The following is an 18,091-nucleotide window of genomic DNA, read 5'->3' as shown; positions in this document are numbered from 1 at the left end:
TGGCTCCCTCTAGTGGGATTTTCTATTTTTACAATGTCACATACACACCACAGTTTAAAAAGCTCAAAAGATTTAAATTCTCAAACAATGGAATCACTGTCTCAGGAATGATCTAAACAAACACCTCTCTCTAGTTAGGATTTTTGTTTTTTTGTGTTTTGTTTTGTTTTGTTTGTTTTAGAAAATGTCAACTACAGTGGCTGGCACAAAATTGACCAACCCTAATGAATGTAACTTAGTCAAACTCTCATTTATGGCTTAATTTTTCTCCCTGCTATGTTCCATATGGGTGTAATCAGGTTAAGTAAGGCATTATGGACTACTCTTTATTGTTCTTAATGTCTGCTCCTTCTAATCACTGTTGATTTGGAAGGCAGTCTCACTAGGATGCAGATACTTTCATGTGTAATTTTATTAAAAATTAATTTAATAAAAATTAATTCAAACCTGCATTTATGGAGTTAATAAACTCATCTAGGCATTTTCAGTGCCTTGCTTTAATTATTAAACCATTAATAAGTTAAATCTGCTAGATCTGCCTATAGAGAATTTATAAATTTAAGCGATGTTTTGGAATTGGATGATTGTTTTTAATTGTTGAGTCGTTTTTTTAGTCTGTTAAGGTTAAGAGTTACGGGGATTATTTTAATGTTTATTTATTTTGAGAGAGACAGAGAGAGCACACACATACGAGCACAAGCAGAGGAGGGGCAAGAGAGAGAGGGAGAGGAAGAATCCCAAGCAGGCTCCGAGCTGTCAGTGCAGAGCCCAACACAGGGCTTGATCCCACAAAACATGAGATCATGACTTGATCCAAAATCGAGTCAGACGCTTAACTGATTGACCCATCCAGGCTCAAGAATGATGAGATTTTTATTTTAGGGCTTAGTTAAATGTATTTGTATTTTAATTTTAATCAAACAAAATACCAGATCTAGGGAGATGCCTGTCTATGAAAATTTTATGAATTTAAGGAGCATGCTGGTATTAGTGAGAAAGATTTTTCTAAGGGGTTGAGTAGTCTTTCTAACCTACTAGGGCTGAGAATATAAATATTTTTGTTTAGAACACTAAAGGGGCATACTCACAGATTCAGGAACTCTGCTTAGATATAATTCCCAATAGCTATGTAAGGACTCTCAATAAAAATTAAAAGATCAAAGTAAAATCCTTAAAGAAAATAGCCAGAATTGACTGTACATCCGCTCTTACCTCATGGCTCAAATAGGGAAAAACAGTGACTTGAAGTGTTCTCTTCCTCCCCCCCTTTTTTTTAATGTTTATTTCTTTTTGACAGAGAGAGAGAGAGAATGCACATGTGGGGGAAGGGCAAAGAGAGAGGGAGGGAGAGTGAGAATCTCAAGCAGGCTCCATGCTTAACATGGAACCACATGTGGGGTTCCCTCTCCCAACCCTAAGATCATGACCTGAGCTGAAATCAAGAGTCAGATGCTTAACCGACTGAACCCCCCAGGCGGCCTTCTTCTTCCCTTCCTAATAACAAAGTGCTAGGTCTTTCTATGAGGGGAAGGAGAGGGTGGAGATCTGAACTGTTCTAATTTTTCATTCTGTTTAAATATGTGCATGGTCACTTCTGTGTTCCCCCCCCCCACCACCACCCCTGGGGGGGGGGGGGTTGGAGGAAGGGAGGGAGGAAGAAAAGGAGGAAATAAGAGAGAAGAAAGGAAGAATATGGGGGGAAATAGGAAGAAAGAAAGGAGACAAAGAAACTCCGATCTTGAAACTACTATTTACAAATACATTTGCAGGTGTTCAAAACATGGATTCTCCAAAATTACTTTCTACTTGGAAATTTCCTTCCAAGTATAAACTTTTAAAATACTTATAGAGGAGGGGCGCCTGGGTGGTGCAGTCGGTTAAGCGTCCGACTTCAGCCAGGTCAGGATCTCGCGGTCCGTGAGTTCGAGCCCCGCGTCGGGCTCTGGGCTGATGGCTCAGAGCCTGGAGCCTGTTTCCGATTCTGTGTCTCCCTCTCTCTCTGCCCCTCCCCCGTTCATGCTCTGTCTCTCTCTGTCCCAAAAATAAATAAACGTTGAAAAAAAAAATTTTTTTTAAATACTTACAGAGGAATAAAATCTTATTTGTCAAGATGTGAAAAAACTTTTTTGAAACTTTTATTTAGAAGATTAATGGGGGCGCCTGGGTGGCGCAGTCGGTTAAGCGTCCGACTTCGGCCAGGTCACGATCTCGCGGTCCGTGGGTTCGAGCCCCGCGTCAGGCTCTGGGCTGATGGCTCAGAGCCTGGAGCCTGTTTCTGATTCTGTGTCTCCCTCTCTCTCTGCCCCTCGCCCGTTCATGCTCTGTCTCTCTCTGTCCCAAAAATAAATAAACATTGAAAAAAAAAATTTTAGAAGATTAATGTATGAATGTTCTCTGGACAGACCGATTGGGTGGAAAGAGAGAGAGGGAGGAGAGAGAGATTTTCAGCAGCTTCTAAGCTGAAAGGGACGAGAAACTCCTGTTTGTGTCTTTTAAAAAGTAATTTTAGGGGCTCCTGGGTGGCTCAATTGATTGAGCACCTGACTCTTGATTTCAGCTCGGGTCATGATCCCAGAGTCATGGGATTCAGTCTCGAATCAGGCTCCACGCTAAGCATAGAGTCTGTTCAAGATTCTCTTTCCCTCTGTCCTCTCCCCACTCTCTCTCTCTCTCTCAAATAAAATAAAATTAATTATCTCTCTCTGTCCCTCTTTCATGTTCACTCTCTCTCTAAAATTAGGGGCGCCTGGGTGGCGCAGTCGGTTAAGCGTCCAACTTCAGCCAGGTCACGATCTCGCGGTCCGTGAGTTCGAGCCCCGCGTCAGGCTCTGGGCTGATGGCTCAGAGCCTGGAGCCTGTTTCCGATTCTGTGTCTCCCTCTCTCTCTGCCCCTCCCCCGTTCATGCTCTGTCTCTCTCTGTCCCAAAAATAAATAAAACGTTGAAAAAAAAATTTAAAATTAAAAAATATGTTTTTTGGGGGGCCCGTGGGTGGCTCAGTTGGTTGAGCATCTGACTCATGATTTTGGTTCAAGTCATAATCTCATGGTTCGTGGGATTGAGCCCTGCATCAGGCTCTGCACTGACAGCTTGGGGCTTGCTTGGAATTCTCTCTCTCCCTCTCTCTTTCTGCCCCTATCTTGCTTGTGTTCTCTCTCCCCAAGTAAATAAACTTTAAAATATATGTTTTTAAGTAACTTTAAAGAATTTACAATAATGCACTGAAAATATTTTAACAATTGCACCATTCGCAGCTAGTGTGTACGTAAGAAAACTTTATATTTACATTGCTAAACCTCCAAGCACTTTAGCAAAACACTGTAGTAAAAGTCTTGAGTTCCACACCATGATTTGAAATGAGCATCATGAAAAGGAACAAGGAAAGTGCCTACTGGATATCGCTGGCTAGAAGAGACTTTCTGTTACTTACAGTGCAACTGTTTGTTAACAACCATACTAATTAATGGTCAGGGATGATTTTTTTAAAGCATTTTACAACCTAAAATGATACCCTGTTGTTGTTTGTTATAGGTTGATAACATTTTACTGTGTTTATTTATTTGTTAGGAAATTGGAGGCTTAGGGTTGACACTATCACATAACATTTTTTCCCATTTAATATGATGGGAGATGGGTTCCCAGCTAGCATTTTCACCCAGAACATCTGTTTTTTATGAATGGATTATTGATTGTAAAGAGGAGATGCCTGGGTAAAGATTGAGATATCTCAACAATAGCATTGATAGCTTGAAGATAATGGAGTAATACCTTCAAAATTCTAAAAACAAAAAAATTAATCACACCTAGACTACTATACTTAGCCAATTCTCAATCAAGCACAAAGTTAGAATAAAGAATTTTCATATTTGCAAAGTCCCAAAAACTATATTTCCTATGCACCACCCAGTAGCACCTGGAGCTACTGGAGAGTGTACTCCACCAAAACAAGAGTAAGCTAAGAAGGAAAGAGACATTGGAACCATAACACAGGAGCTCTGGTTCAAAAGAAAGTGAAAGGCACTCCCAGCCACCCCCCAGTGGAAGCCATTCATCAGACTGAAGAAAACACAGTCCAGAGGGGAATCTGTAGACAGTCTCTTCCACATATCACACCCCAGGTACATTATAAACAGCCACAGGTCCATCACGCTCAGACTGACATGGCGCATCTACACCTACTACATGACCACACCCCCCTCCCTCCATAGACACTCCACACACTACAGGCTCAGTTTCCAGAGCCAGTGACAAATGGTAACCTTAGACATTCTTTCTCAGGTCCCAATTTTAAGGAAAAAAAATGCCTTTTCTTGTTCCAAATTCCAAACACGTTCCTATTGACATCAAGCTAGAGGTTCTCTGCCTCAGTGGAACCATCTACCCTCAGGAGCCTCTTTCTGCTTCATACCTCCTTCAAGAGTGTCTCCTGCTGCCTTCACAGGTCACCTAGCCATCCAGTAATCCAGCCAGCCAGCCACACCTCCACCTGTCCCTCTTCTGTCAATGTGGCCAGTTATCCATCCATTTATGTGCCTATCTATCCATCAACCAATTTGTCCATCCATCTGTCTCTCCTGGACTTGTCAGCATAGTCTAAAGATCCACAAAGAGCCTTACTACAAACCCCTCTCTAGGGAGCTGCTCTGTGAATGAGTCAGGAATGCCACCCCTGGAGCCAGAACAGGCCCAGTTTCTCAGGCCCAGTGCACACCAGCGTGCATCAGACAAAATCCTCCCAGGGTCACCACATCCTAGAACCAGGGAGCTTGTCTCTGGGCCCAGCCAAGGGTCCTCTGAGCTGTTGATTCATAAACAAGGCCTGTACATGAGGCAAGGAGAAACTGCAAAAAGAGGCAACCCCTCCAGATTGGCAGGTGGCAGGTTTAACAAGCAAGCAAACTTACAAGGCTTGTCTTGAGCAGCTGCAACAGACAATAATGTACACCATCCAGAAAGTTTCAACAACACCTTATTCTCTCAATGTCACATCCTTGAAATGGTTCCCACTGTGAGAGGGACACATACTCAAAGGACAGCGGAGGGGATAAGGAGCCTCCAATTGCCCAGCTGCGGCTCTGGAGTCAACCAGCAGTCACACCCTCTCAATGACCTCCTCCTGCACTCCACCACTTGTGACCAGCTCTTACAATCTTACATGCCCCCCTCTTCCTCCTCTATAATACTCCCTGAGCAGTCAGCAAAGAGTTTTACTGGCATAGAGGTATCTCTTTTGGTGGCTACCTGGCTGCATTAGAGACAAGCAAGAAAAAACACAAGATTAACATCATGATTCGCAAATAAGGAAAAATCATTTTCACCAAGAGTCCCATGATATGAACCTTTGATTTATTAAGTCCCCTAGGCTGGAGGTTGGATCACTTGGGGCATTTACTTGTCTCCTCATGTGATTTAATAAAGATAATACATCAGCAGACTCATGAACACATTCTGTCAGGATAATGGCACAGGTGCCTCTTTTCAAGGCAGTAATAATATCCAAGGCCATTCTACTTTGGAGTACAGCTTTGCTCTTTCTACTTTGGAGGACATTTCAGTGTTCAACAAAGACGTGTTTTGCTGGCTACTATTTAAGGCTTGATGAGAGAATTTAGTAAGGGTTTCTGTGTCTGCTATGCTGTCCTCCAGACCAATGAAGGGAGGACAAAGACAGTGGCCAAATAATAGTACCAGTGGAAAATGGAATGTTCCTACCTGACCTTGAGGAGAGGGAGGGTGGCAGCTTTAGGAACTTGCCCTGATTGTGCATACCATACATGATGGCCAGAGGTGGCAGCACTGGGGGACATGGGCAAAAATAGGTGAAGGGGAGTGGGAGGTACAGGCTTCCAACCATGGAATGAATAAGTCACAGGGATGAAAGGTACAGCATAGGGAATACATTCAATAGTATTGTAATCATGTTGTATGGTGACAGATGGTGGCTACACTCATTATAACATATAGAGATGTTGAATTACTATGTTGTACACTTGAAATTAACGTAACATTGTATGTCAACTATACTCAAATTTTTAAAAAATGAAATTGAAACTAAGAAATTTTCAGATAAACAAGAGCTGAGAGGGAGTTAGGGAACTGTAATCTTTAGCTCTCTAAACTCCAGGAGACAGAAAGTCATGCTAAGAAAGAGTTGAAATGGAATTGAATGTGTCATCTGTAATACCTGTCAACGTATCTCTGCTAAGCTATTAACCAACTCTTCTTCCAAGCTCTGAAGACAAAAGCTATAAACAAAACAAAGTCCCTGTCTGCATGGATCATACTTTCTAGTGGGAGAGACACTAAACACCCAAACAAATAAAACAACAAATATTATAGTTCTGATTGAGATACATGCAATAAAGAATATGAAATAGGATGATCAGGGTATGGTGTTACAGTCTCTAGGATTTTTAATTGTAATTTGTTGTCTCTAGGAATTAGCTGAGCCTGAGAGGAGCATTCTACCCAGGGTCAGTAAGGCTCCAGATGTCAAAACATCAGAATAAAAAGATCTGCTTAATAAACAGGGACAAAATCATTAGGGTCTAAATCAAGGGAAGGAGTTTGCAGTTTATTCTACCTGAACTGAGAAGCTATGGAATTACTGGAGGGTTGAAGGGAGAGGAGTGATATCATCTGACTTACACTTGGAGAAAATCACATGGGCTGGGTGAAGACAAGATGGAGAACAAGATAGTCCTGGTGAGGGATAATTTGCTAGCCTAAGATCCTAGCCATAGAGATGATGAGATGGTTGGGGTTACATTTTTGAGACAGAACTGACAGGAGTTGCCAAGAAGTTGAATGTGTAGTGTTAAATGAATCAAAATGAACGGCTAGATTTTTTATCTGAGCAACTGGATGGGAACAATTCCCTTGCTGGGATGAGGAAACTTGGGAAAGGATCAAGAGTTCTATTGGAGACACAGTAGGTTTGAGATGATCAAACTCTAAAATGAGATACTCAGTTGTATATACAAGAGGCCAGGGCCAAAGATGTGTGTTTGGGAGTCACAGAAGTTAAAAAACGAAGGGTTTTAGGAAGGAGAAGGTACCAAATAGTGATGAGAGATTAAGATGAAGACTGAAAATCGGGGCACCTGGGTGGTTCAGTCAGTTAAGTGTCCAACTTTGGCTCAGGTCATGATGTCATAGTTCATGAGTTCGAGCCCCGTGTTGGCCTCTGTGCTGACAGCGCAGAGCCTGGAGCCTACTTCCTGCTTCAAGTTCTGTGTCTCCCTCTCTGTCTGCCCCTCCCCTACTCATACTCTGTCTCTCACAAAAATGAATAAATATTTTTTTAAAAGACTGAAAATTACCCATTGGATTTGGCAACATGGGGTTGTTGGTGACCTTGGTAAGAGAGTTTCAGTGGAGTTGTAGGGACAAATGAAGAAAATGGGAAATAAGAACTGGAGAAGAAGCAAGTATCAACCAGAAGGCATCAGGAGTTAAGGAAAAGGCCCAGGCTATCCCAGGTAGCCCCAAACTTCACCACCCTTCCCAGACTAAAAACATTCAGAAGGCTTACTCTCTATTTAATGACCCTACTAAGAACATCTGCAGTAACAAGAGAGACCTGGAGATTTATGGATACTCTGTCCTCGCTGCCATGAATCCCTGGGTAACCAGACAAGCACTGTCTTCACCGGAACACTTTCCATCACAAAAGCAAACTAAGAGTGGAGATCAATGGGACTAAATTATATGTCACTGTAGTTAAATTCTAAAATTTTCCAGAAGCATCTATACTTAACTGGGAGCCAAGATTTACGCAGATGAATGATTTACCCATTATAAGGTTCTAGACATATTGGAGGGAAACCCTCAAATCTCATGCTATTTGTGATCAAGGAGACCCTACAATAAGTGAGGAGGTAAAAGTTAGGCAGGAGAGGGAACATGGAGAGGAAAGGGAGAAGAACACAGGTTGGCCAAGAAAAATGAGACCAAGGAGAGATGAGAGAATACAGTAGGCACTGGGGACCCAGGCAGAATCACCTGACCCATGACACTATTTTAGTTCAGAGTCACCTAGGGAAATGCCAAGAGTCAGGGCCTCAGGGTCCCAAGGGTATGAAGACACAAGAGCAGCTGGATAATAACTGTGGACACAACAAAGGTTGAGATTTCCAAGAGGGGAGGGAACAGCAGAGCCCAAGCCTATGCCCAGCAACCCCTGCACTGGCTGAGTGGCCATTTCCGTCTCCCCCAGGTAAGTGCCCCATATAGTACTGGGCAGCCTTGGTCCTTCCCTGGCAAGGCTAGACCTGCCAAGGGTAGAAAGAGAAAAGGAACACAAGGTCTTAGAACCTCTCTCTGTGGGCTGGGAACCAATACCTATCCCTGGTCACAAGAGAAAAGAGTCCAGGTAAAGGTTCCCAAATCTTTACTATTGTGTTTGCAAAGGTGTGACTCAGATGCCACCAGGCTGGCTGGACAGGGAGAAAAAATGAGGAGATGGGGGCCCTGGACAATTTCTCCCAGAAAAAAATTGCATATAATACAGCAAGGCAAGTGTGTGTATACTCAGACTATGCAAACCTTCCAATGTGTGATGAGGTGTGTGTGGCAAAGTGGTGAAAGTAAGGCAGTGGGCTGAGTGTGCAGGTCTGGTGGGTTATAGTAGTATGTAAATCGGGTGGGCATTCATAGTCTCCATACTGCCTATGGTCAATGTCTGATGAAAACTTGGGACGTTCTTCCTCAGGTTCCTGTCAATGGTCCCCATCTCAGAGCCCACAGATGGAGCTGCTCGCATCCTCCTTTGCTGTCCCATACCCTCCCCAATACAAACGCGCGCGCGCACACACACACACACGCACACACACACACACACACCTATGTGCAGCTCCCATTATTAATATTTTAGGCAAAAAAAAAAAATCTGAAAGAACAAAGACAAGCTGTCTGGCTGTGCTCCCCAAGACCTCCCTGACTTAATAAGAGTGGTCATCCCCCCATTTCCCACATCCCCCAGTGGGCTCCAGAATCCCAGCTCCTTTGCCCCAAAGATGACAAATCTACCCCTAAAGGATAATATTAATTCCTATACCCTTTTGAGGGTTTCACCTCCTGCATTCAGGACTCTCTAGGCTGATCAGTCAGTCAGCCAGCCGTGCCTTTGTCCATTCGTCTTAGGTCCATCTAGCCAGTTATCCACAAGTTATCTGTTGCTCCATCAACATACCAATTATCTGATTGAATTATCTGCCTTCCTATGTCATTAAGACTTACTGAAGGGGTAGGGGTGAGAAGTTCTGCATTCAGAAGAGTCACAGGGAAGGTAAAACAGGAAATTGATGAGTATAGAGTTTTAGTTTTGCAAGATGAAAAAGTTCTGGGGATTTGTTGCATAACAATGTGAATATACTTAACACTACTGAACCGTACATGAAAAAGTAGTTAAGATGGTAAATTTTATGTTATATGTTTAAAAACAAAATGTCTCAGCCCCTGTCTATAATCCAGAAGGACTGTCTGCCCTCTCTGTTCCTCTGTGGGAGATTTTGAAAAAGATAAGAGTGGCCTCAGGGACAGTGTCTCAGAAGATTGTCCCAACTATGTCAGGATGTATGGGAGATAAGAGAAGTTAAGAGGGAGATTTACAGAGGCAGAGTGCAAACAAGGAGGATGGAACTGGGAACAGAGAAGGGAAGAGAGAGTATAAGTTGAGGAAAGAAAAACATCTCTCTCCCTTCACAGATGATATCTTGGGGCAAAATGTAATTAGAGGATTGACGTCAATCCTCAAGGTGTGGCAAAGATGAGGTGGGAATGGTGAGAGAGGCTTATTGAGGACAGACAGGATGAAGAAGAATCCCAGATTTACTCAGGGAAGGAAGGCTGGCATTGCCACTTGTGTTCAGTTAAAGGAAATCCAAAAATACATATTACATGACAAGACCCATAAAAATGTCCATATCCTTAGCCAATTACTTGACTCCTGGAAATTTTTCCGGAGGGAATAAGTTAACAGAAACAAAATGATACATACACAGATATTGTCTGCACCATTATTTAAAATAACAAATACAGTAAATGGAAGAATTTAAGTTGCAAGAGTATGAGAAGTGTTGGTTAAATGGTAGTCGAGAAATTCAACAGACTACTACAAGAACTTTGAATAAGATCACTCAGAATACTATGTGATCTGATGGCAAAATGCTTCAAGCAAACATTAAAAAGGAAAGGGGCACCTGTGTGGCTCAGTTGATTAAGCATCTAATTTGGCTCAGGTCATGATCTCACAGTCGTGAGACTGAGCCTCACGACAAGCCCTATGTCAGTTTCACGCTCAGCATGGATTCTCTCTCCCTCTTCCTCTGCCCCTGCCCCACTCCCTCTCACAATTTTTTTAATTTAATTAATTAATTAATTAAAAAATAAAAAGGAAAGGAAAAAGAAGCGCCTGACTAGCTCAGTCAGAAGAGAATGCAACTCTTGGTCTTGGGGTCAAGAGTTGGAGCCCTACATTGGGTGTGGAGATTACTTAAATAAATAAAACTTTTGGGGGTAAAAGGTAAGACAAAACTATATATACACTATGATTACAAACATGTAAATAGGTTGGTGGTGGGACAAAGACTTGAGGGTAATATACAAGAAAGAAAATAACTAAAATGAGGAAATCATAGATGATTTTACTCCAAATATCTCCTAAATATTTTAATTGCATAAATAATATTTTTTAAATTTCAAAATAACAAGACCTATCCCATAGGTTATTAGTGGTGTGAGCATCTGAAGGGTTATAAATAGGAGTGAAGAGGACCAATGAATGGACTCAGATACCTCTTCTATCCAAACTCACTGGATGGAGTTTATCTCCCAGAAGTGTGGGGTAAGCCTGTTGGCCTTGTGAGAGACACGGTAGACATGATGGTTGAAACCTCAGGCTCGGGGCGCCTGGGTGGCACAGTCGGTTAAGCGTCCGACTTCAGCCAGGTCACGATCTCGCGGTCCGTGAGTTCGAGCCCCGCATCAGGCTCTGGGCTGATGGCTCGGAGCCTGGAGCCTGTTTCTGATTCTGTGTCTCCCTCTCTCTCTGCCCCTCCCCCATTCATGCTCTGTCTCTCTCTGTCCCAAAAATAAATAAAAAACGTTGAAAAAAAAATTAAAAAGAAACCTCAGGCTCCACGTTACTATTCTGGTTCTGCCACTCCCTAATCATGTGATGTTGGGTCAGTAATTTAAGCTCTCAGACCTCTTGTTCTTCATCTGCAGTGAAGAAATAACAGCTAGCACTAGAGCTGTTATGAAGTCACCCAAGATAGTGCACAATGCCCAGCACACGGCAATTTCTAAATGTGAGCTATAGAGTAAATGACATAAGGCCAAAAAATATAGTAAAGAGATAAAGTGGAGGTGGGAGAAAGATTAGGTCTGTGAGCAATAGGCAGAAAGTTTGAGACTCTCCTACCTACAGATGAAGATGTCTGGGCTAATATCATGTGTGAGGCGAATGCAGGTGATAAAAGCTCTGCAGATGTTAGAAACCAAGACGTCTACAAAACTTGGGCCCAGCGTCCTGTCTTTGTCTCACTAGCTACCTGATGCTAGGCAGATCACTTCGTCTTTCTATTCATCAGTTCCCCTATCTTCATGAGCAGGATTCATTCATTTATCTAATACATATTCAGCTGAACACTTGACATGTGCAAGATCCCATACTAGTTGTCCCAGTGATGAAAACTCACCTCTAAGACAGTTGAGAACTGATTAAGAGCACAGGTTCTGGTGTTAGGTCTGGATGTAAGCCCAAACACCCTCAGCTACTAGATGTATGACTTTAAGAAAGTTATCAATACTATCTGGGCTTTCATTTACTCATCTGTAAAACGGAGAAAGTAAAGATTTCTATGTCATATTGTGGCTGTGAAGATCCAATGATTTGGAGAATGTCAAGCCCTTTGGCATGGTGCCTGGCAGGAACCAGGCACTTGGGAAGCACCAGCAGCAGTTAAAACAGACAGCCCCCCACTACCACCCCAACTGTCCTGCAGGGTCTTAAAGTGGAGACTACACTAAAAAGTTCTAGGACCTGGGGCACGTGGGTAGTTCAATTGGTTAAGCATCTGACTCTTGGTTGGGTCATGATCTCACAGTTCAAGTGTTCGAGTCCTGCATCAGGCTGTGTGCTGACAGTGTGGAACCTGCTTGGGATTCTCTCTCTCCCTCTCTTTCTGCCTCCCTCTCTCTCTCGATCTCTTTCTCTCTCTCTCTCTCTCTCTCTCTGTCTCTGTCTCTCAAAAATAAATAAATATATATTTGTTTGTTTGTTTATTTATAAATATTATTTATATTTATTTATAAATATTTTTAAAAATTTTAAGTCCTGGGACCCAGGCACAACTAATGACTCATGATAACCCAGATAAAGGTGTTTTCTTCAAATACTTGAAGGGCTGTCTGGTACAAGAGCGGTGAGACATTCTGTAAAACACTAAGAATCTAGCCAAGACAAATATAATGAAAGACCTGTCCTACAAGCAGAGGAGACCAAAGCTAAATGGGGCTATCTCACTAGGTGGTAAGTTCCCCACTGCTGCAGATGTGCAGACAGACACTGCACAGCACCCCCCTAAAATGTTGTTGATAAGACCCAAGTCATGCTGAAATATATGACCTCAGTGGTCACATTTAATCCTAAAATCATTTCTGACCATGAGGAACAGAAAAGCTGCCTTGGGGGAGGTGGAATTTGAATTGAGCTTGAAGGGTGAGTGGGATTTTAATAGAATGCATGGAAACATTCTCTTCAGGGGGCACTCTGTGGAAATGCAAGAAGGCCTGGGAAAGCAGAGTGTGCTAAAACAGAGTAGCTGGTGTAGCTCATCACAGGGACCTGGATGAGAGGAGAGCAAAGTACAGTATGGCCAGGCCCTGTCCCACTCCCTTCATGGAACAGACTGGAACCCAGTAATCTGTGAAAAAAAGGATTTCATAGAATCCCAAAGCATGATACAATTGTGCTGTATTATCACAATCCCACCATTGGATGGCATTCTAAATCCATAGCCCACCATGGTGATCACCAGATACCGGCTTGGGACAGTCCCTGGCTGAGTCGCCAATGCGGGTGCTACATAGTCTCTTTCAAGCTGGGGTTTCAGTCCAGGGGAAACAAAGGGGCCTAGGATATAGCACTGTGCCCTCACCACTCTGAAGACATATCCAAAGTACAGGGCTGGGGTCTGTACCCATGGGAATATGGGAATCAAGCCCTGAACCAGGACTCCGAGCACAGGGAACCATAGAAAATACAGGGAATTTGGAGTCAAGAAACCTAGATTCAAGTCCCAGGCCTACAACTCCCTTGGTATTATTTCAGGCAAATTATTTAACCCCTCCAAGACCCATGGCCTCATCCATAAATTGGAGACCCTAACTCTCTCAGTTGATTCCAGAGGGACTGTATGAAAGTGCTTTACTAAATTACAGAAATGCTGATTATTTCTATATAAACATCTCTTCCCTAGCTGTGCCATAGTTCCTGGCCTCAAGTGATGACTGAGGAAAATCAGACTCTGCCTGAATTTCTCCTTCTAGGATTCTCTGATCTCAGAGCCCTGCAAGGCCCCCTGTTCTGGGTGGTACTTCTGGTCTACCTGCTCACCTTGCTGGGTAACTCTGTGATCATCCTCCTAACACAGGGTAGCCCTGCCCTGCACTCCCCCATGTACTTCTTCTTGCGCCACCTCTCAGTGGTGGAGGTCCTGTACACCACAGACATCGTGCCCAGGACCCTGGTTGACCTGGCCTCCCCACACCCCCGGGCCATCTCATTCCAGAGCTGTGCAACCCAGATGTATGTCTTCATTGTCCTGGGCATCACAGAGTGCTGCCTGCTCACAGCCATGGCCTATGACCGCTACGCTGCCATCTGCCGGCCCCTGCACTATTCCACCCTCATGAGCTGGCAGGCCTGCACAGCTATGGTGGGTATCTCCTGGTTCATGGGCATCATAACAGCCACCACCCATTCCTCCCTCATCTTCACTCTGCCTTTCCCCAGCCACCCAATCATCCCACACTTCCTCTGTGACATCCTGCCCGTACTGAGGCTGGCAAGTGCTGGGAAGCACAGGAGTGAAATCTCTGTGGTGACAGCCACCGTGGTCTTCATTATGGTCCCCTTCTCTCTGATTGTCGCCTCTTATGCCCGCATCCTGGGTGCCATCCTGGCAATGGCCTCCACCCAGAGCCGCCACAAGGTCTTCTCTACCTGCTCCTCCCACCTGCTTGTGGTCTTCCTCTTCTTTGGAACAGCCAGCATCACCTACATCCGGCCCCAGGCAGGCTCCTCTGTCACCATGAACCGCATCCTCAGCCTCTTCTACACAGTTGTCACACCCATGCTCAACCCCATCATCTATACCCTTCGAAACAAGGAGGTGGCAGGAGCCCTGTGGCACATGGTGAAGAGACAGGTCTCCTCACCTTGAAAGAACTCAGGGGATATCTGTTCACTCACTGACTACTCTTCCTTCCAGCCTTCAGGTGTTAGATATAAACCTCAGCTGTCAGAAACCATGCAGCACCTCAAAGAAATAAGGCTTCCTGGCAGAAAGTGTTGGAGTTAAAACAGAGATAAATCTATATCTTACCTCCTGTTCCATACCCCAGACTCACTATCAGAGCATGGGTAATTAGGACAAGATAGAATAGAAGGCAATGCTGTTCATGAGAAAGAACATTTATAGGGAAGAGCATCTTCTAGATGGTTCTGAATCCCTGAGCAAGGTGATTGCTGTGTCTATACAAATAGTCAGAATTCTGTGTCAGTAAGGAAGGCAAATTTCTATAAAACTGACACCAACTAAGTGACTGACCCAGAGCCCATGAAGGAGTTTGCCTGGCCCTTCGATCTAGTTTTCTCCCAGAAACGCGCTTCTGAGCGCGTTTAAGAAGGCCTTTAAGAAGAGAGAGAGAGTTATTCCCACTTGAAATATTCTGCATAAATATTTTTCCTTGCCTTTCCCCACCCTTGATTTCTGACATCATCCACAATGGGCCATACAGTGTCCATCTGGACAAGAGGATCTCCCTGGATTCCCTGTTCCCCTCCCAACGTGCACCATCAGCTTGATCCCATACCTACTTCACCAGCACCTCAGACTGGGTGAAGCCCTGGGGCCATCCTGGAGAAGACCAAAGAGTAAACATTTAACACTCATTGTGGTCACCTAACATTTGACCCTCTCTCAATGTTTGGAGAATTCCCCTCTTTAGAAGTCTGGTGGGCAGAGGAACCACTTCCTTCTGTGCAGCTGAAAATGCTTCCCAGTCCTCCAGGACATGACCTAGTTTCACCAATCATTGCACTTGTGCCTAACTAGCTGGTGCTCACAAGAGACAAGGAGCAGCACTCTCCCCCAGGGGACAACAAAAAAGGCTGCAGCAGCAAGTTTCTGGCATAGAAGTGGCATCTGGTTCCTCAGCTGATCAGGTGATGTTTGGAAGTTACTCCTAGAAGCTTAGTCCCTGGCATGGTCCCCATCTCTCTGTATTTTATTAATCAATTATTCTTCTGCTTCCTTATCTAGGTAGCTTCTGTCATTGTCAAGAATGTTGACTGATGCAATCCCTTTGGAGGCTGGAAGCATCAGAGGGAAAACCTTAACCCTGGTGTACTTGGAATAAAATGGTCTAGACTCTGTTTAGAAAGACCAGCTAAGGGGTGCCTGGGTGACTCAGTCAGGTGAGCGTCCAACTTCAGCCCAGGTCATGATCTCACAGTCCATGAGTTCAAGCCCCACATCGGGCTCTGTGCTGACAGCTCAGAGCCTGGAGCCTGCTTTGGATTCTGTGTCTCCCTCTCTCTCTCCCCTCCCCCCACTCACTCTCTGTCTCTCAAAAGTGAATAAATGTTAAAAACAAAAAAAAGAAAGAAAGAAAGAAAGAAGAAGGGCACCTGGGTGGCTCAGTCAGTTAATCATCCAGCTTTGGCTCAGGTCATGATCTCACAGTTCATGTGTTCAAGCCCCGCATCAGGCTCTATGCTGACAGCTCAGAGCCTGGAGCCTGCTTCAGATTCTGTGTCTCCATCTCTCTGCTTCTCTCCAACTTGGACTCTGTCTGTCTGTCTGTCTCTCAAAAATAAATAAAAACATTAAAAAAAAAAAGGAAACAAAGACCAGCTAAAAGGAACTTGGGGTCAGAGAACATCCGCAAACAGTTACAGAATCAAGGAGCCCACAGCTATATGGCACTCCTGATACTCAGAAAAGACCTGATGAGGTCCTTGATCTCATGGGGCTCCTAATATAATGGGGGTGGTCATGAGGAGAATGCAGTGGAGAGAAAACAATCCAGCAGAGGCATATAATGAGAGTCATTATAAAAATGTATAATCATGCATTGGAAGGTTAATGATTGATAACAGTTTGAGGGTATTTCTGGAAGTCTTCCTGGAAAAAGTGGCCCACTGCCATACTTCCAACCTTCCTCACATAATGGCATACACAGAAAGTGCTAATATTTGAATGGCACGCTGGAATAAACTGAAGGGGTTTCCAATCAGGGCTTGATGGAAAAAAATTCATTGCACTTTTTACTATATAATTATAAGGCAAATAAAATATACAGTAATACGGAAGTTTTTAAATATTGGTTTTACATAAAACTTCCAAATAAAATATTTATATTTTTATAAGAAATTGAGCTTGTTTCTGTAAACATAATTTTTATATTAGATTTTGTGCTTGAAAATGACTGAATGGGGACGCCTGGTGGCTCAGTGAATTAAGCGGCCAACTCTTGATTTCAGCTCAGGTCAGGATCTCATGGTCAGTGGGTCATAGAGATCAAGCCCTGGTCCAGCTCCATTCTGGGCATGGAGTCTGCTTAAGATTCTCTCTCCCTCTCTTCTGTTCCTCCCCCCACTTGCACAAACTGTCTCTTTTTCTCTTTCTCTTGAAAAAATAAAAAATAAAAATAAGGAAAATGACTAAATGCCTCCTGATCAAGATCTTTAAGTACTGATTTCTTAAAAATAACTGATAGTCACCATCAAAGAAAACTACTCACGTAAATGGGTGATAAAAAATGGAAAGTCTTTTCAAAGTCATTCAAAATTTTGCAGTAATTAGAATTATATGCAAGTACCTATTTATATTTACTAGCTCTTCCTTTTCTTTCATTGACAAATGGTAATTTTGAAAAATTTTGTCTCAGTCAGTTAAGCATCCTACTCTTGATTTTGGCTCAGGTCATACTCTCACAATTTCATGAGTTCGAGCCACGTCAGACTCTGCGCTGACAGCACAGAGCCTGCTTAGGATTTTCCCTCTCACTCTGCCCTTCCCGTGCTCGCGCTTTCTCTTTCTCAAAAATAAATAGTAAATTAAAAAAAGAAGAGGAAATTTTGTAATAATGAAAGAGTATTTTGTATCCAATCATACTTTTTCATGTTAAGTATTTCAATACAGTACCATTGGAGCCCTAATGTGCAGAATGCACACGCATTGTTACAGTAGCCACCATGAGACCAACTTAGCTACCACAGTGGGGCCAGCAGGTAACAGACAAAAGTATTGGATATACATGAAGACAAGTATTCAGGACCACTATGAACAGCTGACCTCTCAGGAGGCCCCCTAAACTCCCCATCCTCCAACCCATGAGGGCCACATCTTGGGCTGCACTCTATGCTCCTTGAGCACATGAAAGTCTAGCTCCTTAACAGCTCCACGGGCCTCTTGTCCACAATGAGCAGCAGACACTCAGGAGCTGGCTGCTGGAGTAGACCTGAAGATAGCAGAGCACCTCCTGGGCTTCCCTGAACAGCTATGGCTATGGCTCATTTTTCTTTCTCAGGGTTACCAAACCCCACTCCCTTTGGGCTTCCCCCTGAGGAGTCCCAGGCAAGGCTGTTTATGGCCAGATGCAATAGGCTTGGGGGCTGTGTCTATTCTGAGACCCCACAAATGCAGAAACCAAGGGCTTAGGGGATCATTCTCTTACAGAACACTTCCAATAGGAGTGGCCCTCCGGTGTGCGATAATGCACCCTTTAGGAAGTTCAAGGTTTTCATTCAGAAAATACTATGTCAAACTGTGTGCCAGGAATACAGGGCAGAGGAGAAT

The 18,091-nt window shown here is 43.7% G+C and overlaps 1 protein-coding gene across 1 annotated transcript; it reads left to right on the top strand.

Annotated features, from left to right (window-relative positions):
* Positions 1 to 13,510: 13,510 nt before the first annotated feature.
* On the top strand, positions 13,511 to 14,449 carry LOC121041092 (olfactory receptor 10P1-like). The gene has a single exon (XM_040491843.1). It carries the CDS (start codon positions 13,511 to 13,513, stop codon positions 14,447 to 14,449), a length of 939 nt encoding a protein of 312 aa, XP_040347777.1.
* Positions 14,450 to 18,091: the final 3,642 nt, after the last annotated feature.

The sequence above is a fragment of the Herpailurus yagouaroundi genome, unplaced genomic scaffold (genome assembly GCF_014898765.1).
Source record: "Herpailurus yagouaroundi ecotype Mexico unplaced genomic scaffold, PumYag 182, whole genome shotgun sequence".
Lineage (NCBI taxonomy): Eukaryota > Metazoa > Chordata > Mammalia > Carnivora > Felidae > Herpailurus > Herpailurus yagouaroundi.
The sequence above is the reverse complement of the archived record's forward strand: the minus strand, read 5'-3'. Positions and strand labels throughout refer to the sequence as shown.